The sequence below is a fragment of the Solea senegalensis genome, linkage group LG4, assembly GCF_019176455.1.
Source record: "Solea senegalensis isolate Sse05_10M linkage group LG4, IFAPA_SoseM_1, whole genome shotgun sequence".
In the NCBI taxonomy this organism is placed as follows: domain Eukaryota; kingdom Metazoa; phylum Chordata; class Actinopteri; order Pleuronectiformes; family Soleidae; genus Solea; species Solea senegalensis.
In genome coordinates, this window is record NC_058024.1 from 17907634 (window position 1) to 17932581 (window position 24948).

Sequence of the window (24948 nt, forward strand, 5' to 3'; positions counted from 1 at the left end):
ATGTTTGTGCCTTTATAGATATAGTGTGCTGTGTAAATAGTAAATTTAGGCATGATATTGTTGAAATTGCACTTATAGTTCTCAAGAAAGGTCATGTTTTGTAAAATTATCCTTCAGTAAATGTAAAACAAAGGAGAAAAAACAAAGGGGTTCTTGTTGTTCATAGGTTATTATGCTATTATTTTACTATTTTTACTGGTCCGGCCCCCTTGAGATCAAATTGTGCTGTATGTGGCCCCTGAACAAAAATGAGTTTGACACCCCTGGTCTAAATGAAAGGCTTAAAGACGACATCGACTGCAAATGTGAATGTGGATACAAAGTTCTCTACCACAGGTAAAACCACAGCTAATTATGATTAAGTGTTGTTCGTGGTCTGAGTTGGTGTCTCAAGTAACAGTCGATATAGTTATGTAATTTAAACTGGGCTACATTTAATAATTCATTATTTCAAGTAGTACAAAATAATAATAAAATATCCTCATCAGTTAAATGAGGCAATTTCCTCATGTCGTCCTCACACTCCTAATATTATTACACAGATCTGGAACGCAAACTCGCTCCATTCACAAACGCATGAATGAAACAAAGATCAAAAAATGCCATACAAACCTTCAGTTACTTCAAAAATGAAGTCTACATCGCATCATTTAAATGTTCTTGTATATGAGGCGAACAAGTGACTCTAAAGTGAGTCTCCATCCAAGCACATAATGCAAGATGTGAAGGTAAAGTTCCTGCAGTAGTTTCCTTGCTCACACTGTGAATCACAAATAAAACTTTAGAAAATACTTAAGATGCTGTGAGAACACAAGGCACTCACAGACAGGTGTTTTCAGTTGTACTGGTTGATTAAACCTCTTCTCAGGACTGCGTGGGTGTGCGCACACTGTGCTATACTCGCATCTCTTAAGACTTCCAGTATAATGCAATACAACTCACCTTCAAACACAATAAATGTAAGCACCCGTGTGGGTGTGCAGGACTCTCAAACAGTGACTACATGGACAGCATTATTCCAACACTAACAATACTGAATTAGATGCTGTCATGTAAACGGCATCACGGCAACATACTTGAAATAAACAACTGTAGGGATATGTTTCTTGGTACCATTTCACAAGAAACAAGAACCCACAACTATCTCTAAAATAACTTGAAACTGACAAAAGTAATTGGCCTCTATCAGTGTTTATTCTCCACATTGGGACCATAGATAGAGAATCATTTCAGCATAGTCCAATGTTTTTATGAACCATTCTTAGGGTGCTTATCGTGTTGGAGGAGCCATAAACTGAACTGACCCATGAACCCATGACCCATCAACTAAGACAGTGGGCAGTGTTATTATATTTTTTTTTTACTCCAATGTGCCTTTATAGTCTCGATATTTTATTGTTCCCAGCACAGATTAAACGCACCCAGTGCCAGATGTAACAAAGCAATACCAAATCATAACCAACAAGCCCCCTCCATGTTTCACAGTGGGTATAATGTACTTTTCTTTGAGAGCTTCACATGTGATGATGCTAAAACCCACCAGTTGTGAGTCAGCAGAAAAATAGCTCTGCACCTTTATAGTATATTAAATTATCAGATAAAAACATGTGGAATATAGAGATATGTCTTGTTTTATTCAGGATGATACTGTGTTTGATGTTTCATAATAACAGCAGTGATGATCATAATTATCACTGTTATTATTATTAAAGGAATACTTCAGTAGTCCTCACAGGGACCAAACCTGATCCTAATGACGCAGAACCTCATTTCTGAGAAACTGGTTAAGACTAGGGCCAGTATCTGGATTGTGGTTAGGTCAAGTTAGTTAAAGAAATACTTCATCGATTTGCCAAGTGACACTTGGTAACTGTTAGCAATGGCGGACACTGTTTACATTCTGGGAATGAGGTCCTGTCCCCTTATCAGTGGGTCTAAAAAGTGTGGAATTAGCCCCTACTACCCCTATTCCAGTAATACAAAGCTAAATGCAAATCGGTGAAGCATTCCTTTAACTAACTCTAAACTTAACCTAACCACAATCCAGATCTTGGCCCTACTCTTAACCAATTTCTTGGAAATGAGGTTCTGCATCATTAGGATCAGGTTTTGGTCCCCGGGAGGACTACTGGTCCTGACAAGGTCAGTGTCTATGCCAGAAAAGCCCCCAAACAGGTATACACACACACACATGTGACCACATACACACAGAGGTGCAAGCAGAAAACAATACCAGCCACACTGTCACAGCTGGTATTCATCCGCAATGTGACTTGGCCAGTGAAACAGAGACAGTCTGGGCTTACTGGCCAGCTGAAACCTCTCAGATCTCTTTTCCTCCATTAAGCCTAGGGAAAATACTCTGGCAGCACTTTAATGTCTTAAGGTTCCCTCTGAAATCACAGCAGGGGGGAACCTCACACCTCACACCATCAACCAGGAAGTACCTGGGAGACGGAAATCATATTCACCCTTGTATTCACCTCTCACTAGGCTCATAATTGCATGAGCTAGGCATGCTCAGGGTCTGGAGTCCATTACCAAACACCCATGGACAATGATTAATGACCCAGTGGGAACAAACAGCAAGTGGTTTCTCTCAAACAGCGTTCATAAGCTAATATGCCACCAAACACAGGAGCAAAAGCTGCATATATCTGCAAAACCGTGCCTTTGCTCCAAGAAGTTGAAGAACAAAGTGTGAGTCCTTGTATGCACTTAATTGCATCGCATAATCTGCTTGTGCATGTATGAGGATGTTCAGTGACAATTCTGCGTGCAATCATTACTATCATGTCACCGTGATTAGATTAATTGCCCTGAATGTGGCCATCAATAACCCTAATGCGCCTGTTTCCTAAATCTGATCTACCTTTTTTAATGACTACATGGCATTACTGAATTAGTGCTGCTAATCAATCACAAGTCAACCTATAATGAAGGTAACAGCCTGGCGCACGGGTGACAGCTTCTTTAAATTAAATGCTGCAGGAATACACTATGTGCCTGTTTGTGTGTGGCATGTTAACCGTGCAATTTGAATCCATTCCCATTTAACGGTCAAGGATTGTGCTGTTGTATCGCAGCTTTTAAAGGCTCTTTGAAGATGGCGTTATAGGAACAGTAAAATATGTATAACTTCATCTTCATCTTTGCACTGATACCTAAAAGAAAAACTGCCATTTATTTTCCCCTGTAAAGAGCAGGGATTTATGAACTGTAAAGACAGCAGCATGGTATGCAGCTACTTACCGATGGAGCAGGTTTCCCTCCCTTTGCAGTGCAGAGAAGAGTGAAATTCTGGGCTTGGTATCGACTGAATGGTGCTGGAGTATTCTCTGCCACCACTGATATGTTGTTTGGAGGTGCTGTGATAGACAGGAGAAACGCTTTGTTAATTGCTTCACTCAAATGAGTGTGGGGTGGTTGGGTAACGTTTGAATAAAACAGCTTGACAAAATTCAGCAGCCTGTAGATGGAGTAAAAAAGTGCATTCAAAGAATTACATAGTGGAAGCGAGGCTCATGGGAAGGGTGTTGTTTTTCTAGCACAATTATACTGCAATCAGTTTTACCAAATAGACAACAAGTTGTCGATTTCAGCTTTAAAAGACAATCACATACAGTCACATGCTCATCATATGCCTGGAGAATCGGCTGTGGCAGCAGAGCAAGACCCCAATGTGTACCCAAAAGTGTAAAATAAAAGCAATTAAAACAAATCCTCAGAACTGCTTTATCCCATATAGCCCGTCCTTTTCACTTTATCTAGGCAAGAACCTGCTAAGTGAATCTCAGTGGATGTTGGGACAGCATGCTCAAACTCCCCAGGGGTCTTGTGAGTTGGATTTGGTGAATAAGGTAGAAAATCTCATACATTCAATGTATCATTAACCCACTGTCTTGAGCCTCTTGGGATCTCACCATATATGTCATGGTAGTGTAAACACAAAACATGCAGTCAAGACTCCACAGCATTATAGAAGGCCACTGTGGGTAGAAGGAGGTAATAAATGTAAATCTCAAAATCCATCCGAAAATCAGCTGTTTGACATGCAATACCCTGGTCCTTGTATGGAGACATAAATATAGAAATGCTTCAAATACCATTTTGTGTCTGTAACTAGGCCAAACTGATACTATTTTAACTGATGACCCCTACCGGAGAGGGGGAAGGCATGTTAGGAAGCAGTAGGGCAGAACGTAGTTCAGGGACTATGACTGGTAAAGGGAGAGAGCTGGCTCATATAATGGAGAGAAGATAGGTAGATATATTGTGTGTGCAAGAGACCAAATTGGAAGGGAAGCGAGGACAGGAGCATCAGAGCTGGATTCAAACTGCTGATGGTATGGAGTATGTATGGAGAAGGTCAGAAGAAGTTCCACTGTGTCTATGTGGATCTGCAGTATTATATGAAGTAGTTGGGAGTGGGAGAGAAATAGGTGGTGCAGGACATGTATAAAGACAGTGATACAGTGGTGAAGTGTGCAGTTGGAGAGACATATGGGTTCAAGGTGAAGGTGGGATTCCATCAGGGGATCAGCTCTGAGCCCCTTCTTGTTTGCAATGGTGATGGACAGGTTGACAGATGAGGTCAGGCAGGAGTCCCTGTGGACTATATTGTTTGCCGATGATATTGTAATCTATGGTGACAATAGGGGCCAGGTGGAAGAGAGCCTGGAGAGGTGGATGTGTGCACTGGAGAATAAAGGAATGAAGGTGAGTAGAAGCAGAAAACCTGCGTGTGAATGACAGTGAGGCAGGTGGTACGGTGAAGATGCAAGGTGTAGAGGTGGAGAAAGTGGATGAGTTTAAATACCTGGGGTCAATCATTCAAAAAGCAATGGACAGTGCACAACAGAGATGAAGGAGAGAGTGCAAGCAGGGTGGAGTGGGTGGAGACGAGTGTCAGAGGTGATGTGTGACAGAATGATAGCAGCAAAAGTCAAAGGGAAGGTCTCCAAGACGGTAGTGAGACCTGCTGTGATGTATGGGGGACAGAGGCACTGTCTAAAAGACAGGAGGCAGAACTGAAGATGCTGAGGAGTGAGGATTGTTGGGAGAGACCAGGATGGACAGATGCATATTTAAGGGACAGGTCAGTTTCAACAGTTTGGAAATAAAGTGAAAGAGGTTGAGATGGTTTGACGGAAGGCAGAAGGAAAAGAACAACATCACAGAGAAGGTTCATGGATGCTGTGAAGGAGGACATGAGGACAGAGGGTGAAACCGAAGTGGACACAAGGGATAGGGCAAGATGGAGGCAAATAATACATGGTTGACGACACCTGAAGGGAGAAGAAAGAGGAAGAAAATACTATTCTTGTTCCATGAGCAGAGCCAACGTGTAAAATGTAAACTGAAGAAAACAATTAACAGACACAAAATAAAAATTGTGATAGGTAATTGCCAGTCAATTTAATCTACAATGAACAGACAAACGACATACATATTATGTAAACATCTTGCAATATATTAACAACAAATCATCTATATGAATATAATATCTCATACACATCATTTTGCCACTCATGCCACATTAAGTGTGGCTAAATTGGGGGATGTAAACACTGGGATACTGTGTGTGGAATGATTAAATTCTATATGATCGGATATATAATGATATAAGCCTCTTTATCATCTGTTAGTACTCGCTAGTAGAAATACTATATCTATTTATTTATTTATTTATTCATTTTATATTAGTCTGACTTTGACTCATGTGTGATAACTCATGTGTAATAAAAATAATGACTTTATATCATTTGCTTGAAGAAAATATATCCTTCTACTGTATTTACAATTATACATGCACAGACCATGTCTTCTCTTTATAAGGGATTTCATGCACTATCCCACTGAATACTGATTTGGCATTTTATCTCCCTCCGGGTGTGGCAGTGGAATATTTTAATAATGCTTCTTCTTCTACTTCAGCTCTAATCAGACTGAGAAGCATACAATTATAGCCTCTGAATCCATGACCAAAGAAACAAATACAAAAACAAATGAGAGAGGCCATGCAGGGTGCAGTGGCTTTTATGTATAAATCCATCAAGCGTTTTAAACAGACATGTCACAGCAATTAATTGATTAAAAGCAGGGGGAGGGGGGCTGCTGGCCTGGGTGCCTTGGTGTTTCCACACCTCTTAATTGCTTATTGATGGGATTCATATGGTTGTAAATTAACCTTAGAGTACTCCATTAGCCTACTGACAAGACTGTCTCAACCTGACATATGATAAGCTGTCAGAGGTGTCTGTTCCTCACTATCCATGCACCAAGTAATGAACACAGAAGCAGTGTGAAGTGGTGAAGTGTATCTTTTTAGGACAGTTATGTTATTGCGATATGCAGAGCAAATAATGAAAATATTAGAATTACAACTCACATTAGAGAGATAATATTGATTGCTGTATTGCATAAAAAAAAACTATACAGTGTCAAAGTTGTCTATATTTTTATAGCACTTTCCAGTCTGTACTAGTAGTATCACAATTTTGTCGTTAATCCATTCACACACAAATTCATAGAACACATGTAGAGCTTTTCTATCACATATCATTACATACATCCACACACTGCCACCTTAGCCAACACAATTAATTTTGTTCAGGTAAATATCAGTATACAGAAGAGAGGAGGCAAATACAGAAGACAACCCCCCTCTGCCCTACCACTGTCAATTCTATCCTCTGCAGAGTGTGGGAAGGTGATGAAATATTATTTAAATGTACAATATTTATGTTGTTTTTAGCAGTTTAAAAAAAACCCACACACATTTATTTCAGACAAAGTTAACCTCATGAAATCCGGCCTCATCAGATTAAAAAATAATCACTTTCAAATTACATGTTTCTGCTTGATAATTATTGATAATCCTCAGATGAGTACTTCTCTATGGCAGCGATAAAAAGAGGCATTTTGCCTTTGTTTCACCAACATAGCCTTGTGAAGGCCAAAATAAATAATTCCTCACTCTAGTCAAGTAGCACAGGACAGCTGCATATTGATCTGGATGCTCTCTTCTTTTCTGCCATCTGTGTGTGTGTGTGTGTGTGTGTGTGTGTGTGTGTGTGTGTGTGTGTGTGTTTGTTACCTTTTAAGGTCCTTCTCTGGCATTAACACTGACCTCGTCAGGACCAGAAGTCCTCATGGGGACCAAACCCTGGTCCTAAGGAGGCAGAAGCTCCTTTCTGGGGAACTGTTTAAATTAAGGACTAAGATTTGAATTCCGGTTAGATTAAGGTAAGGCATTAACTGGTTAAGGTAAGGGATAATGCTTTGTTTGAATGGGAATCAATACAGTGTCCTACGAAGAATAGCTGTACAAACCTGTGTGTCCATGTGGGCCCCATAAGGGTTATAATCAGGTTTAGGCATGGTGGTGGTCACGTAATGGGTGTCAAAACCAAAACCAAAACCAAGCCCTACCTTGCAAAGCACGCTACTTGCAAACACAACGATCCACTGTAGGATTAAGATGCTTGTCTGTGATGATGGAGTTTAATCCTTTCATACCTCATTTAATTGCAGCTCTTTCTTTGCCCACTTGTTGGAGGTTGAGCTAAATCTGTTCTCTTATTTTTTTTCTCCGCTGCAGTTCTTTTGTTTTAAGCTGGCGGTTGGGTGCTTTAATTGGTGGCATCTGCCTCTCAGTGCATACATTCACTGGGTCCTACATAGCAATCACTCAAAAGCAGCATATAAATGATTAAACTGCTCCTTGACAAAATGGTAATGCTGATACTATGCTCATACAAAGCGGGGGGAGAGATACTTACGAGTGAAAACGTTTAAGTCCCTAAAAACTTTCCGAAACTGGGTGTATGTCTTCTTCATCCTGTCAATTTGCATGACATATAGTCAATATCTCTCCCTCTCCTCCTGAGTTATAGTGTTGAGTAATGGACAGAAAAGTGCTATTGCAGGACGTAATAATCTCAGGTGGATGGAGATTGACCGTTTGGACGGGAAACGCCATCGGTTCATCATTTCATTCAGTTAGACATTCTCTTTTAAACTGCATCATAATTAGCCTATATGAATTCCTGAGCAATGGCCACATGCATTTGGTGAGGTCACAAATGACCTTGACCTCTGTTCTCCAAACTCTGATGGGTTCATCTGTGAGTGCAGTGGGTGTGAAAATGAGCGCTCAATAGTACAAAGAAAACTTCCTATTGTTCAGAGCACACTTTCTCACTGCTGCATTAAAAGCTGCATTTACTTTCCTTTGTCCAACCTAGCACTGCTGTGCCAGTTACATCAATAATGATCCCTCTCCCTCCATCTCTCATTTACCACCCCCTTCTTGTTCCATACCCTCTAGCACTCTTACCAAAGAGGAAGAAGAAAAACAGAAAAAAAATATATTGCAAATGCGACTGGTGCATGTGCAGAACAGCGGCATGGTTAATACTCCCAAGAGACTGGACTCCCTGGCCTCATAATTAAGGAATTTAGAGCTCTGGAGACAGCTGGACTCACAAGAAACACTACCAACTTCCCCTTGTGCTAAGTGCCCTGGCCTCTAGTCCACATCTCTGAGGATTTTATTTATATTGGAAGAATGGTGTGTTTGTGAAGGAAAGGATTTGTCTGAATAACAGTTAAAGAATGAACATTACAAGAAATGAATGAGTGAATGCATGCTATTTTTGTGCAACGGGGCCGCAAATGTCTGACAATACATTCTCCTGTCAGTTACTACCGAGTATAATCTCCAGTAAATCTTTGAGTGAGTTCACGTGAGAATGTAACACAAGAAACTCCAGACAATCTACAGCAAGTGATTGGTCCAGTTGTCTGCCAACCTGCACGCTCAAGTCAGATTCACAGAGATCCTCACTGAGATCCTCCAGAGATCTTTCTGCTGTTGTGAACTCCTCTCACCCAGACAATCTCCTGCTGTGTTTGTCACAATGCGACTGGTAAACTCTGAGAAATACTCCTACCCAAATAACAGCTTTAGTTCCGATGTACTGCGTTATATCTTATAAGTTGGTGCTGATTCAGTATCAAAGGACCTGATTCTTCTACATGTGATATCTGGCATATTTAAACATTAGCTAATCTTTGTCCCCTATGTAAAATCAATTTAAAAAGCAATCACACGAGAACATTAATGCACCCATTTAGCCAACATTTTCTATTTCAGGCAGCTTATAACTGGCTGCCAGTGCTGTTGTTTTCTTTGTTTACTGCATATTAACTTTCATGCATGACTAGTGTTTGAGTTACCAACGTTTTCATTGTTTCTGAATTCCTTACTGCAAGGCTTTGCTTTTAATTAAACCTCCAGACATTCACTCCCACTCATTGTTGAAACCCTGGACAGGTCGCCAGTCGCAGGGCAAACACTCAGAGACAAACAACGACCATTCACTGTCAAATTAACACCCACAGCCAATTTATAGTGTCCAGTCAACCTCTGTATGTTTTCGGACAGTGGGAGGAATCCAGTGCACCCACAGAAAACCCATGCAAACTCCATGCAGAAACCCTCAGTCAAAACTGGGATTCAAACTACTCCACAGCGTTCCCCTTCCAGACATTAATTTCTCTCAAAATTTGTGTTGATAGTCTAAATTAAATATGGACAATTTGATTTGACTTCACTAAAGCAATTTCAGTGGCTGCAGCAAAAGCCCCTCTTTTTGAGGTGTCATCAATATGCAAACCAATTTTGTATCTGGTTTTGGACAGGCTCTGAGAGTTGGAAATTATAGCACAGTCAGATAGAGATTCAAGCAGACTCCAAAGAATCACATAAAAATCATTCATGTTAATGCCATAGAGGAGATATCAGTGTCTCTGAAATGTAACAAAAACGAAAGACAGAGAAAGTCAAGAAGATGAAAAACAGGTTGTGTGTGTGTGTGTGTGTGTGGGGTCATTTTGCAAGCGCCTGTCTTATTTTGAACAAATCCTTAAGGTACATCCACTCATTACAAACCTTTCCCATATCGGATTTTTTTCAAGCTCCTAAAATGAAGACCTTGAAATGCTGCATTTCACATCCATATTCACTTTGTGATTGGGTCTTACTGGTCACAACTCTGCAGTGACACATTCAACAAGGACAATGGATTTCAGCCGTGTTTGAAACCTTCATTTTTAACAGTTCGATAAACTAAAAAAAAAAATCCCTGCCATTTACTAGGGGGGCAGATAGAAAGCCTGTGAAAAAAAAGCATTGACAAAATGCCTTAACACCTAAGTCTGCTCCTTTTAAAAGCTTGTTTTTCCCAGCACACAGTGAACCATGAGATGAAAGACACTGAAATGCTTTGCGTGGGTTATTGCTGCAGTGTCAGTCCATACAGCTCATATAACCAAAGCCAACAAGCCACTAGCTGGGGAGTAGAGAGAGACTCCGGTGGCTGTCAGGAAAAGCAAGAGGATGACACAGTCAAACAAAAGCCTGTGTCACAGTGAACAAGTTCCCCAGTTCCAAAGCCAATTAATCATAGCGGCACTGTTTAAAATGAAGTGAGAACATATACTGCATACCTGTGTGCTTGAAAGTGTCTGTGCATTTAGAATTGACGATTCATGTCTAAGGAAACACAACATGTTTTCATTTATTTATCCTGCTCTCAAGTGGACATAATCTTGTGGTGTACCCTGAAAAATATGTACCACCCTTTAAAAAAACATCATAAACATCACCGTTCAGAAGCCACACAGTCCACTGAGGATAGAGCAAAATCACACACGAAAATCTTTCATTCCTGGGACAATGTGGGAGGTCAGGCGCATGGCATGGCAGTATATGGTTTTCCCATGCCTCTCCCCAGGCGGCCACACTCTGAGGGTAAACCAAGCTTTGACTGAGAGCTTTGTACCTATAATGAGGACAAGGAGGACAGGATAGAGAATTTTGCCTGCACCGTTTGAAGCCAGGGAAAAAAAAGGGAAAAGCTCTTTTTTTATCTCTAAAATTGCAGACAGTGGCAAATGGGACTTACCCTGTACCCATTCCAAGCATCATTGATATTGTGACTGGTACCCTCATCCTCAAAGTCCCTTTTTCTTACAGGGCAGCGGTTGGGGGTGTTATAATTTGTCCCTTTGCTTTTAGCTCCCTCTAGCCTCACCCTTCTTCAGCATTTGGCAGTTTGGTGAATCACAGGACATTGACATGCACCTTTAAGATCCCCAGTGCTTTGGGTATTGCAGATACATTTCTTGATCATGTTGCTATGAGGCCTGGATCTTTTTTCTTTTTATGAAACCCAATTTACAGACCAAAGGGGTAAAATGAGCCTGTAGAGTTATACGAGGCCAAAGAGAGTCACTTGTGTGTAGAGAAGTATCCATCACTCAATATAGCCCCTTATGAACAATCCCCAAAGTGGTCTTTGTGGAAATCTACATTGCATGCCTGCAGCCAGGCTGTTACAATTTCCACAAATGTCAATATTGTATACACAGCGTTAAGGGACACAGAGGGGAATTCATATTTCAAGCTGACACGCAAAGGTTGTTCATGGGCCGGTTATGAGCAAGACAAATGGGTGGCCGTGCATCAAAGGTTTCATGACAAAATGACTTGCTTTTACGGGGACACACACATGCAGGTGTGCAGGCACACATGCTTCTGTTAGCAGGTTCCTCTCCTGTAAAACCAGCTCTCTGTATTTGAGGTTTAAACCCTTCCTTTTGAATAAGGCTTATAGTTAGTTGCTCAGGGAAATGTGAACATCCCTTAGGGCGCTTGCGCACCAGAGCTGTTTGGTCCGCTTTAAACGGACCAGAGTTTGTTTCCTCTGATAGTCTCCTTCGTTTGAGCAGGTGTGAAAGCTCAACCAAACAAGCGAACTCTGGTCTGCCTGAAAATGTGGATCTCAGTTCGCTTGCGAGTGAACCCCCCTGTCAGCGGTCCACTTACAGTGGGAACTGCAAACGGAATATCCAGCAAACCAAAGAGAGGAAGTAAGGATAGCTCGCTGTCTCGCCTGCTGCTCATTCTGGGCAGCTTCTTGTGAAAAACCAATTAGGTTTGAACACCAAAGCAAAAACAGAAACCCCAAGACTGCATAAATTTGGCGTTGCTCCATTGTTTGTTTTTGTGGTGAACACGCCGGCTGAAGGGGGATGGATGTCCGTTTTTGGTTTGGGTTTTCTTCTTTCTCATGCTTGTTCTCAGCCTGGTCGGTGCTCTTTTCAGGCAGTACGGCCCCAAATGAGCAGCTGCTGTAACTCAGTGACGTTGTCCGTGTGGTTTGGTCCGCTTACAAAAGTGCAGCGTGAGAGTGAACCAAACCAAATGAAGACGTGAAATGTTTTCGGCATTCCTCGTCCAATCCAGTCCCCCTGCATATCCTGGTGAGAGGTGCCTTAAGTCATACTGCTGTAGACCTAGACTGCTGGGGAACTTGTTCACACTGCCTTTTCTCCCTGTACACCCTCTCTGTCCTCATCTTGCAGGTGACCCCTGGACTGCAGGATCCAAAGCTAGTTGCGAGACGATTATTATTAGTAGTAGTTGTTGTATTGTAATTGTTATTATGCAATGATTAAAATTGATATCAGTATAATTTTATAATCTGTGCTACTGCTTGTAAAAATGCAGTACCATAAACGTATCACAAATGATTCAGAACTGTCCTGAATAAACCTAAAACTCAATGCAGCTGAAAAAAAAGGGGAGTTTTCTCTCTTTGGTTCTTGCTCATTGTGTGAAATGACGGGTTTTCTCTTCTCTCTCTAGAATATTCTAAGGTTTCTGCCTTACTAAGCAAAGTGCCTTGACATGATGTGATTTGATGGTATACAAATAAAATTACATTTTTGAAAGCGATGACCAGGGGCATAGCAAGAACGTGGACAAAGCAGACCCCCCCCCCAAGAAATGCTGATTATGCTTATCAGTAGCACTGATCATTTTGTGAGCCCCCCTTAAATTGCTATGTGCAGGAGATCCCTCTGCTGAAGCTCTGTGTCGCTTGATATTTGCTGCTTGATTCCAGAATGTCTTTATAATTGAAAAACAACAGACTGAGTTGCATTAAATGTGTCAACAATGCCAGGGGTATCATTTTATAGCAGCAGAAAATGTTTTGAACAGGTAATTTGTCAGCAGACTATATTCTCGCTTCTCTCTCTCTTTTTCTATCTTTGCTACTAACGCATGGAGCACCAGACCCTTGAAACGCCTCTGGTTATGAAGAGCATCTATGGATATGTTCTCTGAAAATTAACTTTCTTTGTTCCTGTTTTAGTCCTGAACATGACTGAATGATCTTATAGGGAAAATGAATGAATGAAACAAATGGACTGCTTCAAATAATGATAACTATGGGTTAGCAATCTTGCCTTAGCAGTAAGAAGACCTGGTCGGAACAAAGATGGATGGATGACTACTTTGTTGGGACAAACTCTCTTACTCTTGTTATGGTACATTTCCTTTTATAAACTTGTCATTATATATCTTCAACAGTTTAATTCCAAGTAAATACAATTCTTTTTTCTTTTGCTGGGTTTTAGACAATAACTTTGGCGGGAGGAAGAACCATTCTGCTGAGTTAGGATCATTTGGCAGACCCAGTGCTTGGTGCACCTGCTTCATTAATGTGGTACATCTATCAATATTTACCGGGCACAGCAAATATTATGACTGACATTCCCACTCCTCAAGAAACGGCAAAAATCCACAGACCAACGCTGATTTAATTTCTCAAAGGACTATGCCAAGTCTGTTGATCCAACGTTTCCCTCTGCTTTGTCTTGTCATATAACTGTTTTGTTGATCTTATCTTTTTGTTTATTTGTCTGCTTTAGAGGCGATTACATGAAGCACTAAGATGATTTGAATGGGAGGCTCAAGATAAATACACCTTATTTACACAAGGTTTGATAAAAAATGATTTTGTCAAACAAGACATGAATAATCAGTTTGCAGACCGGGCTGAAAGCTTTTCTCTCCTTTGAAAATGATTAAAAAAAATAAATGTTTGCATTCCTTTCATGTTTCGACAATTTCGACTGCCTGACACATCCGTCGTCAAACCTTTACAACTGAAATGTGGGCTTTTCAAAATTGGTAAATGAATGAATAAATGAACGAGTTACACTGTACCCTTCTCAGCTTTTTCTACTTGTGACATAAATGTAAATCCACCATTAGCATGGAAATAACATCTGATTACTTCATTTGGACATATTACATCTCCAGTTCCAAAATATTCATAAATGCATTGGTGCTGATTTTGGCCCAAGCAAATATTAGATTTACGTACGGGTAGAAAACATTTTTCATTTTCAAAATAAATTGAACTCCCATGATGCAGCAGAGTCTTTTTAATCTGGAAATGATGACTAAAACCCTAGTGATCCTGGCCTCCCGCTGTGCCATGAAGAAACCTTGTTTTCTGCTCCGTACTTTTAAACTTTTGATCATTAATTCAATGCATTAAAAAAAAAAAGCTTCTAAAAATGTTGAACAAAGTGCCAGTGCTGGATATATTCAACAGTGAATATGTATTTTTGGCATCTCTCACTATACATATAAATAATCCCTGTCCCATATTTCCTATTCTTCTATTTTGACTGTTACATTGATAACGTGGCAGTTCAGAGAACATGTAATAACATCACATGGCAGCTAATTCTGTCACATTACAACAGCCAAAAATCCAATTTTCGGATCAACTAATTTCAAACCTATAGCATTGTCTCCATGAAACGTTCACTTCAAGATGTCTTTTTTTTCCACAAATTCTTCAATTGTCAGACCAATTAGAAACTTCATTGATATTTCAAGGGCGATGAGTCACTGACTTGACGAGCGTCGTAGCATCGCATAAAGAAAATCAAAAGCCTCATTGAGAGTTGATGCATGCCTTGCTTTGTGTCTGCATGACTTATCCGTAGCGATTATACAATTCTTGATCATATCCCAATTCCAAACAGAGGTAAAATGAGGGCAAAAAAAAAAAAGGATAAGTAGTATAAAGCCATGTTTTTTCATTCATGTGCCCCAGTTCTTGTAAAAGGCAGGTTAAGCAATTGTGCTCTGCACCACATGTTCCCAATGTTTAGACAGTGAAAGAGCTCTGCAGTGTAACACGTGGAAACATGGAGGCAGGAGAAGATGAGGACTGACCTCATGGCTGGGGTATGCTGCGTTCAAGGGGGGCCATTAAGTAGCAGTTTTTTATGTTAGCTGCATAATGCAGAGAGCCACTTCATCAACCTTTAGCCGGAAATCTTCACAAGCACACCACCAATTTCCTGTATAGTACACCATGATTTATCCTTGGGTTCAGTCTATAGTTTTGTCTTCGCACATGAATGTATCGTATATGAGCGTTTCCATCATTCAGCAGTCAATGTGAACTGAAACACCGGGTTATGCTGTCATAGTTGTTACCATGGACACAGTGTAGTTGTTCAGTCAATTACACATTCACTGTTATTCCGATCAAATTGTTAACCTTCAAAATGGGAGTTCATGTTCAAAATGGGGGATGTCACTGAGACAGGGTTAAAAAGTTAAGGGTCTCCAAAACAAACAAACAAACAACAACAACAACAACAAAACCTGTGTTTAGTCAAGCCCTACCTTCTCTCATATATGGACTTTACACTTAGTAACTTAACAAACCTGTCAAGAAACTGTGGCCAGACTTAGACCTCTATGCCATTCTGTGCTTTGTTACAAATGAAGCTTACTCTTCACTTCATGGGAGTAAGTGTGTACGTGTCCTATATTTTACTACAATTCATACTCATCTCAGAGGGGAAAGAGTGCACTGAGTTAACAAATCTGCTTGTTTCTCATATCAGTGGAGCAGAAACACTCGGGCAGAGACAGAAATAGCTTAGCTATTACTGTAAGTCAGGTTGTGAGCCTGTTTCTATTCTAAAGACATGCAGTCACTACAGGATAGAACAAGTAAGAATGTGCTCTCAGCCAGCAAGAGCCAGCCGAAAGAGTCCTTATTATATGGAACAAGAAATCATTTATAGGACACTGTTGCTATCTTCAGGGCCAATCTGACAAACACATTGACTTTGGCACACATAAAGTTTCAGATATATCTGCATCCACTTTATTATTGCATAATTTGATTTAGGTAGAGTATCACCTTTGTAGCAAGCGTCTGGCACCACATAAAACGCTGTATAGCCTGCATTTCAAGAGGATATTTACTTTACATAAGGAGGATAAAGGTGTATTAATACAATGCAACGTAAATCATCCCTCCCCTGGAAATGGTAAGTGTAATATACATTTTTAATGTATCATCATTTCACCACTACTCGCATAATGCGATTACGAGAGAACCCTCGAGCATGCATTATTCAAGAAATTTCCTCAGCTGATTTCGTGTCATCTTTGGCAGTAAAACTACTGCAGTCGAAGAAGAATCTGCTGCCTGGTTTGTCTGTTTGGTTTGAAACACAATCCGGCATCCCACAAGATTTTATTTCAGTCTCCATCTCAAATCTGCTTTTGGCCCATGGCCACTTCAACAATTTACTCTGTAACAGATTTATTCAAGATCAGAACAGAGATTGAGGCTACCTCAAGATCTTAAATCTCTCCTAATTCCTTGGCCAAAAGCAACGCACATCCATCAGTCTGTAAATCCATGTTGGCAACAATGTTCAGAATATGCAGAACATCCATTGTAAAATAATACAGACGCTGTTTATTAAGACAAAACTCCAAACAAACCCCGCAAATCTATAGATTTCATCGTTTTATGAAAGCCTGACTCCACCAGTCAACGTTAAAGTGTGGACTGAATGCCTTAAGAGTCTATTAAATTTACTGAGTGGCATTCAACTGCTATTCAATAAATATGGATCTGGAGACAAAAGCATGTTTTAAAATGCACACTCATTTATTAGGTCAAAAAGACTGAGCCGTGTAACTGCCGCTGTTGAGAGTCACAATGCAGAGAAGCTGCTTTAGGGGATTTATATTGATTGATTCATAATTCTTGTACAGCTTGCCAAAACTATGTGTGAGACTATGTCTTTATCCCCCAAAAAAGTCAAAGGCTTTTGATTACAAATACTGCATACTAACCATTTTCCGAAGCATCTTTCCACATTGGTTTCCCTCAGGCAGCATTTTTTACAGTTAATTCGAGTCACGCCTGAAAATAAGGTTGTATATGCTTAAAACTAGCTTATGGTAGGTATTTGTAATCACATTATATTGTAAGTGCAGACAAACAATAAAGTCACAGATTAAAAGTGTATTACAAAGGAAGGAGCTCACAAGACGTCTGTTGTCTTTCAATGCACTTGCTTCTAACTTTTCACAACCTTGACACTTTTGTCCAATAATGAATGTATGGATATTTCACGCCAAGATTGAGTTACTATATTTTGTCTGATGGTAACCCTGTATAAAGCGGATGAAAAGGACATTTAATTATTATGCTAATGTCCCACGATCACAATGCTTAAAAGAAACCCCATATCGTATATATTCAGTGCAGTCATTTCTTCCTTTTGTGCAATCACTCATTTCAAGAAATGATCCTTTCTGAGGTTTCGAAAACTCATATTGGAACAAGATTTTAGATATTTATGCCCTCATGCAAGCAACACCTGGCCACTGAAGCCCATGCCAATGCCACATATCAAGCCACCAGGGTTTGAAATTAACATTCACTAAGGCGCCAAGTATGAGCTTAAACCTGGCAGGCGTTGTGTCATTACTGGCCACTGTGGCAGGTGAGCATTTCTGATCTTGGCTGGGAACAAAAAGCTTTTCCAGTACTGAGGCTTTGGCTAATGTAGTGACTTGCTTGCTTCCTATATTACAGAGTATACATCTAAAGTAATATTGTAGATTTTCCTGATATTAAACTCTTTCTTCTGGTGCTGTGCTTACGTAGATTTGGCTTGGCTAGCGGATCAGTGGATCTGTATTTCTATTTTATACAGTATCTGTGAGCATATTGACACTGCAAATATCTGTAAACAGGGAAGATACCATGTCAGGGACAAGTTAGCAGAACATGTCTGTGTTGTAAAAAGGACAAGCTTATCTTACAATGAATCAGGTTTGGATGAAAAAAAACAGAATGACTTTTAGATTTCAGTCAAGTTCGGATATAATTATAAATCAAGATTAAAGAAGCCTCTCTGATGAAAACATCTAAGCGTAGTTGCCCCAAAATCAACCTTTCTTGAAAATGCTGCAGCAAGGGGTGGAAGATGGACTAGGTCATTTGAACGACTACTTTTCTAGTCCATGCTATATTAATGTGAAAAACTGCACTGAAAACACAATAGTCCCATATTTATAGCTCATCATGTAACGTAAAAAACCCGATTTCAGTTGTGTAAGTCTGGGTAAGATGTATGATAGCGCTGGTGTCAAGGTGAACGCATTGCATAATAAAGCAAAGCTGTATTATCATATTTTTCTATTCTGTCGTGGGAATTCTTGGTGGGATTATGATCAACATAATGTCTCACACAGGAGACAGGAAAACACTATGTGGAATCCTCTAGTGAGCCAAATCTTTGAGGAAGGGATCCCGGTGGTAGAACTACTGTCACTAAACTAAGAAGTTAAAGAACAAAGAGAGAAATAAAATAAAACTGAACGATCAACCGAGCATTTGAGTTCTGCTTATACCTGAATTTATAAGTTTGTTTCAAGAATAAATTAAGGCACAAATTTGCCAATGCACCAGGTTATAGATATAAGGTGATGCATCCATTTGGGCTAGTTTCTAACATTTTTCTTCCGAGTGAAAATGTCAAAGCAACTTTGTTGTAGTCATACCTTCCTTTAATTTGATGGATTCCGGACAGAATAAGACTTTTAATATAATATGAATTTTCCATTTCAATTTCCCCTGCAGCTTCTCCTCTTCTTGTTTCCTATTCAAGTTTGGGGAAACGGGCACACTGAGATGAAATCCATTTGATCCATGCCCACAGGCTGCTTTCAGGGCCTCCTAAACCTGTATTTCTTCTTTCCCCATAAATTTAACGCCTGTCTCACAGTCCTTTGTGCTGCAGTAAAGATGAGTGTCAAATCTCAAAGAGCTAAGACCACAGTGAAAAGTGCTTATATCTCCCCTGGAAATATAAGTCGCTTTCCAAACTTCTTAAACTAAATGACATTTACAAACCTCTTCGGTGTGGCAGATGCTTATAACTAATGTAAAAACAAACATGCAGAAATAACTATTTTTTTAGTTTTCACCCAACTATAATGGAATCGTTTGAAAGTCTGTCGATGGCGGGGGAGTTTCAAGTAAAGGGAAATTCACTGACTTTTACACAAACTTAGAACTAACTGTCAATGGGTTCCTGTGGAAAAGAAATAACCCATTCACCCTTTTTTCCAGGGTGAATGGGTGCTTGACATTTTATTATATTTCTGCTGGTGAGCTATGCATCAAAACATTTTGAGGCAGCTGGCATTATAATAAGATATGTTGTCAGAGAGTGGGGGCTCTAATATTTAAAGAAAATAAGTCACAAATTAAAGGTTATGAGAGGAAAGCAAACAGGCTACATATCTCCCTAGTCATAAAACCTTATCATCACATTGATTCAAACTAAAAATATGTCTAATCATATACTGTACCCTCCACTGGGCTGCAATGATATGAAAGATATTTCCATATCCTGTCTTTTCCCCTGACCTTTTTAAAGTTGAAGATTTTTTCTTACTCATTTGAGAAATCACATGATTAAAATAATATAACACATCATCTCATTATTGAGGAAAAGACAATATTGTCTCTTAAGTTTTGTCAAACGTCTTCCAACATACCTGTGACGCCGGAGACTATTTTTTCCTGGATCTCCTCGTCAGGAAGGAAGGTGAAACTGAGCTAAAAGGCTGAGTGAGGGAGTGGTTTTCTCATCTTTTGCTACAATCAGCAGTTTGTCTGTGGGGATGCATGGCTGTTTCTCTTCTGTCGCTTCCTCAGTCAACTACACTCACACGGAGGGACCTTGGTGGAGAGCAGAGCACAGCACGCGGTGAAGACATCCTTAGTGAGGGAGGGGGTGATGAGAAAGAGGGAGGCCGTGCCACAAGGAATAAAACCGACACTTCACAGCGCACAGAGAACCACGCTGAGACATCAGGGAAGGCACTGCGTTCAGTATCAGGCATGCACATCTCAGGATAAAAGAACGCTACCCAAGGAAACGACAAAGGGCCAAATCATGAAAGACATCACAAGGTTACTCTGATGTGGTTTTAAGAATCTTAGATGTATTTGAAGATGTGTACTTTTGTCTTTTAGTGTCGTGCTTTGAAAAAAGAAAAATGCTGATTTGCTGAAAGTTTCATCTTGTCACATACACTGTCTTTCTGCAACTGACAACAACTCCACAACTTTGAGCTCAGCAACCTTGACTTGACCATTGCAGAATTTGATAGGATGCATTGACTTCAATAGTGTGCATTACAGTAAAATAGCACACGGCACAGAGACATCTTTGCATAGTGCCCTCAATTACTGATGCCCTGCCATGACAGGGAGTATGTACCGGGGGAGGGGCGCTCCTGAATGATTAATGCATGACAGGCAGGGGATGCTGCATTTTATGGAGTTTGATAAACATGGCTCCATGCTGCGCAGAGCAAAAGTGGTATTTGCTTATTGCAGCAGCCTAGTGCACAGAGCACATCGCTAATTTGTGCTCTTTAACAATAGTGCCATATGGTGATGGAAGCAGCAGGGACTACTCAGGACATGCCTACATTGAAGTTGAGCAGCTAAACTTTTAATGTGCCTGCAGAGTCTCCTGCCATAAAGTGGGTGTAGTGAGGAGAAGACGACTGGATAATGTACAGTACTTAAGACATTGCTTTGGCAAAACTAAAATAAAAGCCGACAACAAAGGCATGGCTGCAGAACTTTCATCTTCTCAAGCACTTAGTGAACATAATACAGTGGTACTGAGGTGAGGGTTCCTGGCTACTTCATGCCATAACATTCAATACTTATGTTAGACGCTCTATACAATGCCATGTGGGCACTTGCTAATGAATCAGTGTACAGAAATAGCATGCACACCGTGAATCAAGGTCTTTTTTGCGGCACAGCACTGCATGTTTTTTTGACCTGTTTGTTCTATGCAGTAAAAAATATATATCTTCTGTGAATAATTAATAATTACAGCGTTGACTGCATTGGTTTAAGTAGTGTTTTATTATATTTATCATGTGTTTTTCAAATCATAAATCTCTGAGGAGACGAGTTATATTTGCAAATCCTATTCCAGGTTAGTAACATTTAAGGGAAATTATTGTACTTGTCCGTGTTTGTGTGAGAGACATCACATGTTAGCGTCATCTCTATTTCCTCCAGTATTATATACAATATCAAAACTAATCAATAGTCACAAAATAATAAGACTGGTAGAACTGAAAATCTAAAAATCTAAAATTAGTTTTACAACTATTTTGAAAATATATCTTATATATATATTTATATTTAAATGTATATCTATACACATTTAAATACATCTGAATTTTATGAGGTTTTGAAGAACTGTGATTCACAACTTTGAACTGTGGAGGGCGACGTTTAATCTCTCACTGTACAGCCAGTCGGATTCTATTAGGAGAAGAAGAAGAAGGGGAGCCCACGGCCCGTGTGGGCCAGACCGTCTCATTTCCCACAGCGTGTGACTTCCGTCTGCCTTGTCGGCTGCACACTTGCACACTTGCACACTTGCAGCCTTGACTATTGAGACACAGCTAATATCTCGAGCCAAAATATTGTCCCCTGGAGTCCTTTAGTGAGTAGATGATGTGATGCAAAGATTAGATGCTTGGTCTGTGTTTTTTTTTCTGTTTGCCGTGTCTCTGTAGGTCTGAAAACAGAAGCTTACTCATGAGGCTAAAACCTCGGCTCACATTGACTACCGCACTGATGTGTGTCAGGAGAACGTCGACCAAATGAAGCACTGAATGAGCTGGAGGGAAAATGGCTCGTCGTTAATGCAGCATCAAATGAGATACAATATGGCCGCAAATATGATTTTGAGTGTATGCCGAAAATCCAATTCAAGCTAATTGGTAGCAAGGCGGCTATGACAGACTCCCCAGTTTGTGCAGTAAAGGTTTAAAACTTTGTCGCAAGAATAATGCCAAATCTAAACAAAATATATCAGTCTGCGGAAATGCTGATATTCAAAGAATGAAAGGAGTCATTACTCAGTATTCAGCACTAGAAGCACTCTGTATTCATGGGCAGGAACACCCACTACTTGGCCTTCATTTTGATTTCAATTACACCTGCTAAGTTTTGAGTGCATCTTGCGCAGTGATAAAGCGATCACAATGACAGGCCTGTCAAAGCACTCAGAGATAACACACTTTAACACATAGAGAGACACACAAGGCGAAAGCAATAACAGCTCGCTTGTAGAGGCTGGTGAAAATAAGACGGAAGAAGCATAAACCAAACCATGCACGGACCAGCAGTTCAATGTTGAGTAGAGGAATCCTTGAGGAAGCTATCGGGTTGTTTATTTTTGCCTCAATTATCACCGCCGGGCTTAGCTCAAACACAGACATTTAATAATTAATTTGCTCTTTGAATTAATGTCTTTTTTTTTTCTCTCTCTCTCTCAATTGGTTTAAAGCGCAACATGTTGCTGCACCTCTCATTCAGCAACACTGAATAATGGCAATGAGAAAGTTTTCCTATAAAATTAGGGAGCCATGTTTTGTTTATCAAAATCACTGGGAAAAATGCAAAATATCATAGCTTGATAAGTCAGCATTTCTTCAGAAATTAATGCAAATTGACCAGTTTTGCATAAACTAGTATTTCAACCAAACATTTGAAAGGAATAATAAACATAAATACATTTAATTTCTTACACGTTTTTTCCAAACGTGTGAGAAATCTTCAGCGATGGAATGAATTAATAATGAGAACAGCTGCCTCAGCACATCAATCAGATTTGAAACTGTTATGACACTTCAGACAGTGGCACTAAGAAGAAACTCATTTACAGAAGTCTCTGAAGGTTGTTGGGATTGTAGAAAAAAAAATCACCATGCAAATAATTAAATGTGCTTCAATCTGTAATGTGTTTCGGGCTTTATCATAGTCAACACTGAACCACTTTTACCTCCACAGGCAATAGCTAAAAGAAGATCTATCTTTCTGGGAAAATGTTTAATGGGCGGATGACGAGAGGGTTGTTTTTTTTTTTGTTTTTTTTTAATTGTGGACAAAATCACGCTGAGTTACACATGGTGGAGGTTCCATCGTGCTGCTTTGCTTCTTCTGTACCGAAAGCATTGAACATGTTAAGGAATGATGAAATCAAAGGAACGGTGTGAAAACACGGAGTGTCGGAATATGAGGTTTGAAGTTTGAAAACTTTAAAGATATTGAATGTCCACTAATCAAAGACAAGCAGAAACAATCCAACAAGCGTAAGATACAAAAGAAAACAACATATAAAAGGCTTTCCTGCTGCCAAAGGTTTTGCAAATGAGTGGCGGGTGGAAATAATACAGTTTTGCTTGTTTGTTTACTCAGTGGCCTTGGACATTTTGTCAAAATATTCTGGCAATGCAAATTTTTTTTGTAAGTGTTGTGTTTATTCCTGTGCCAAATTGTACAAAAATATGAGGGTTATTGCAGTTGCTGATTCCACAAACAGAGATTCTCGTCACCTATTGCATTAAACATTTTCATTGAAAATCACAGGATTTTATCCTGACAGTGGTAGGGTACTGATGTGATCAGCAGGAAGGTGACACACAGGACAAATGAGAGAGTGATGGAGAATCATATCAAGTACTCTTGAACAAACCCTTCAATGGCCCGATGCATGCTAAAGGACTAGACAGAAAATACTTCATAAATGATGACAAAATTGCCATTTTCTCTAAGAGCTAACAATTAAGCCACTGTCTTTGAGTCACTCTAGGTGTAGATGAGTCATTCTGGCCAAGATGTTCTCTTCACTTCCCAAACAAGTCCATGACAGAGAAAGAACACACAAGCATGCAAATGTCACGCACGCTGCCTAAACTCTTCCTGCGAGTACACTGAACTGCTGTGTCTGCAGGCATTTGTGTCTTTAGGCCTGGCTAGTGCGCCATTAATCCAACTCATTTATAAACGAGCAACTAAATATACACAGCGCTTAATTAAAGTTTGGCATCCATTATTGAAGTTATTTGTTAATTACTGATACTACTATTACTGATAAATTATTTGAAATGCGTGACCAGATATCTAAACACACAAGCCATTAAAATGGTAAAGTAGTCATCTAAATGCCCTTTTCCACCTCTGGTCCCAGCTCAACTCGCCTCGGCAGGCACGTTTTAGGTTGGTTTTCCACTCAACGTCACTGCATGGCTGCATGAAACTGGGGTGACTTTGTTTTACATGCAACACACACACACAAACGAGTGACTAGTGACTTGTTGTTTTCAGTGTAACTGAATCATTAGGATCAGTCAGACATCATCCACCAGAGAGCCTCCAGTCACTGGACTGAAATACAGCCACAGGGTTTGTGATGCCGGTCGCGATCAGCAGTGCTGTCGCTAAATATACCAGACTCCTCTGTTAAATACTGAGATTTTAGACATTTACCTGGTAATTGTTGGAGATGAACCCGTATGTTTAGGATTGTTAAGTCTTTTTAACTGATCTACAGTTGAGCATTGTTCAGATTGATTCTTGTGTCGGACATCTTGCTCATGCCTCTTCCTGTGATGACTCTCTGACCAATCAGTGGCCGGCAGTCTGACGACGTCACGCATAGTATCGTGCCAGCTCACTTGGAACTTCACCAGAGCAGATAGTAAAAAAGTATGAGGTACTATAGTAGAAATGCAAAATAAACGTGCTGTGCCGAGTCGCGCTAGTGGAAACATGCCATAGTAAACAGACAACGCAACCACATTAATCAAGGTGTTCGTATAAACAATATCACCTGCCAAATTGTCCCCAGTAG

General features: G+C 40.0%; 1 protein-coding gene across 3 annotated transcripts in view; it reads right to left on the reverse strand.

Moving 5' to 3' along the window:
- Positions 1-24948, reverse strand: part of igsf21a (immunoglobin superfamily, member 21a) — a 146092-nt gene that overhangs the window by 25521 nt on the left and 95623 nt on the right. For all 3 annotated transcript variants that reach the window (XM_044023330.1, XM_044023331.1, XM_044023329.1), the window contains one exon: positions 3253-3368. In XM_044023330.1, coding sequence (XP_043879265.1) covers positions 3253-3368 — 116 coding nt within the window. The remainder of the gene's footprint in view (positions 1-3252; positions 3369-24948) is intronic.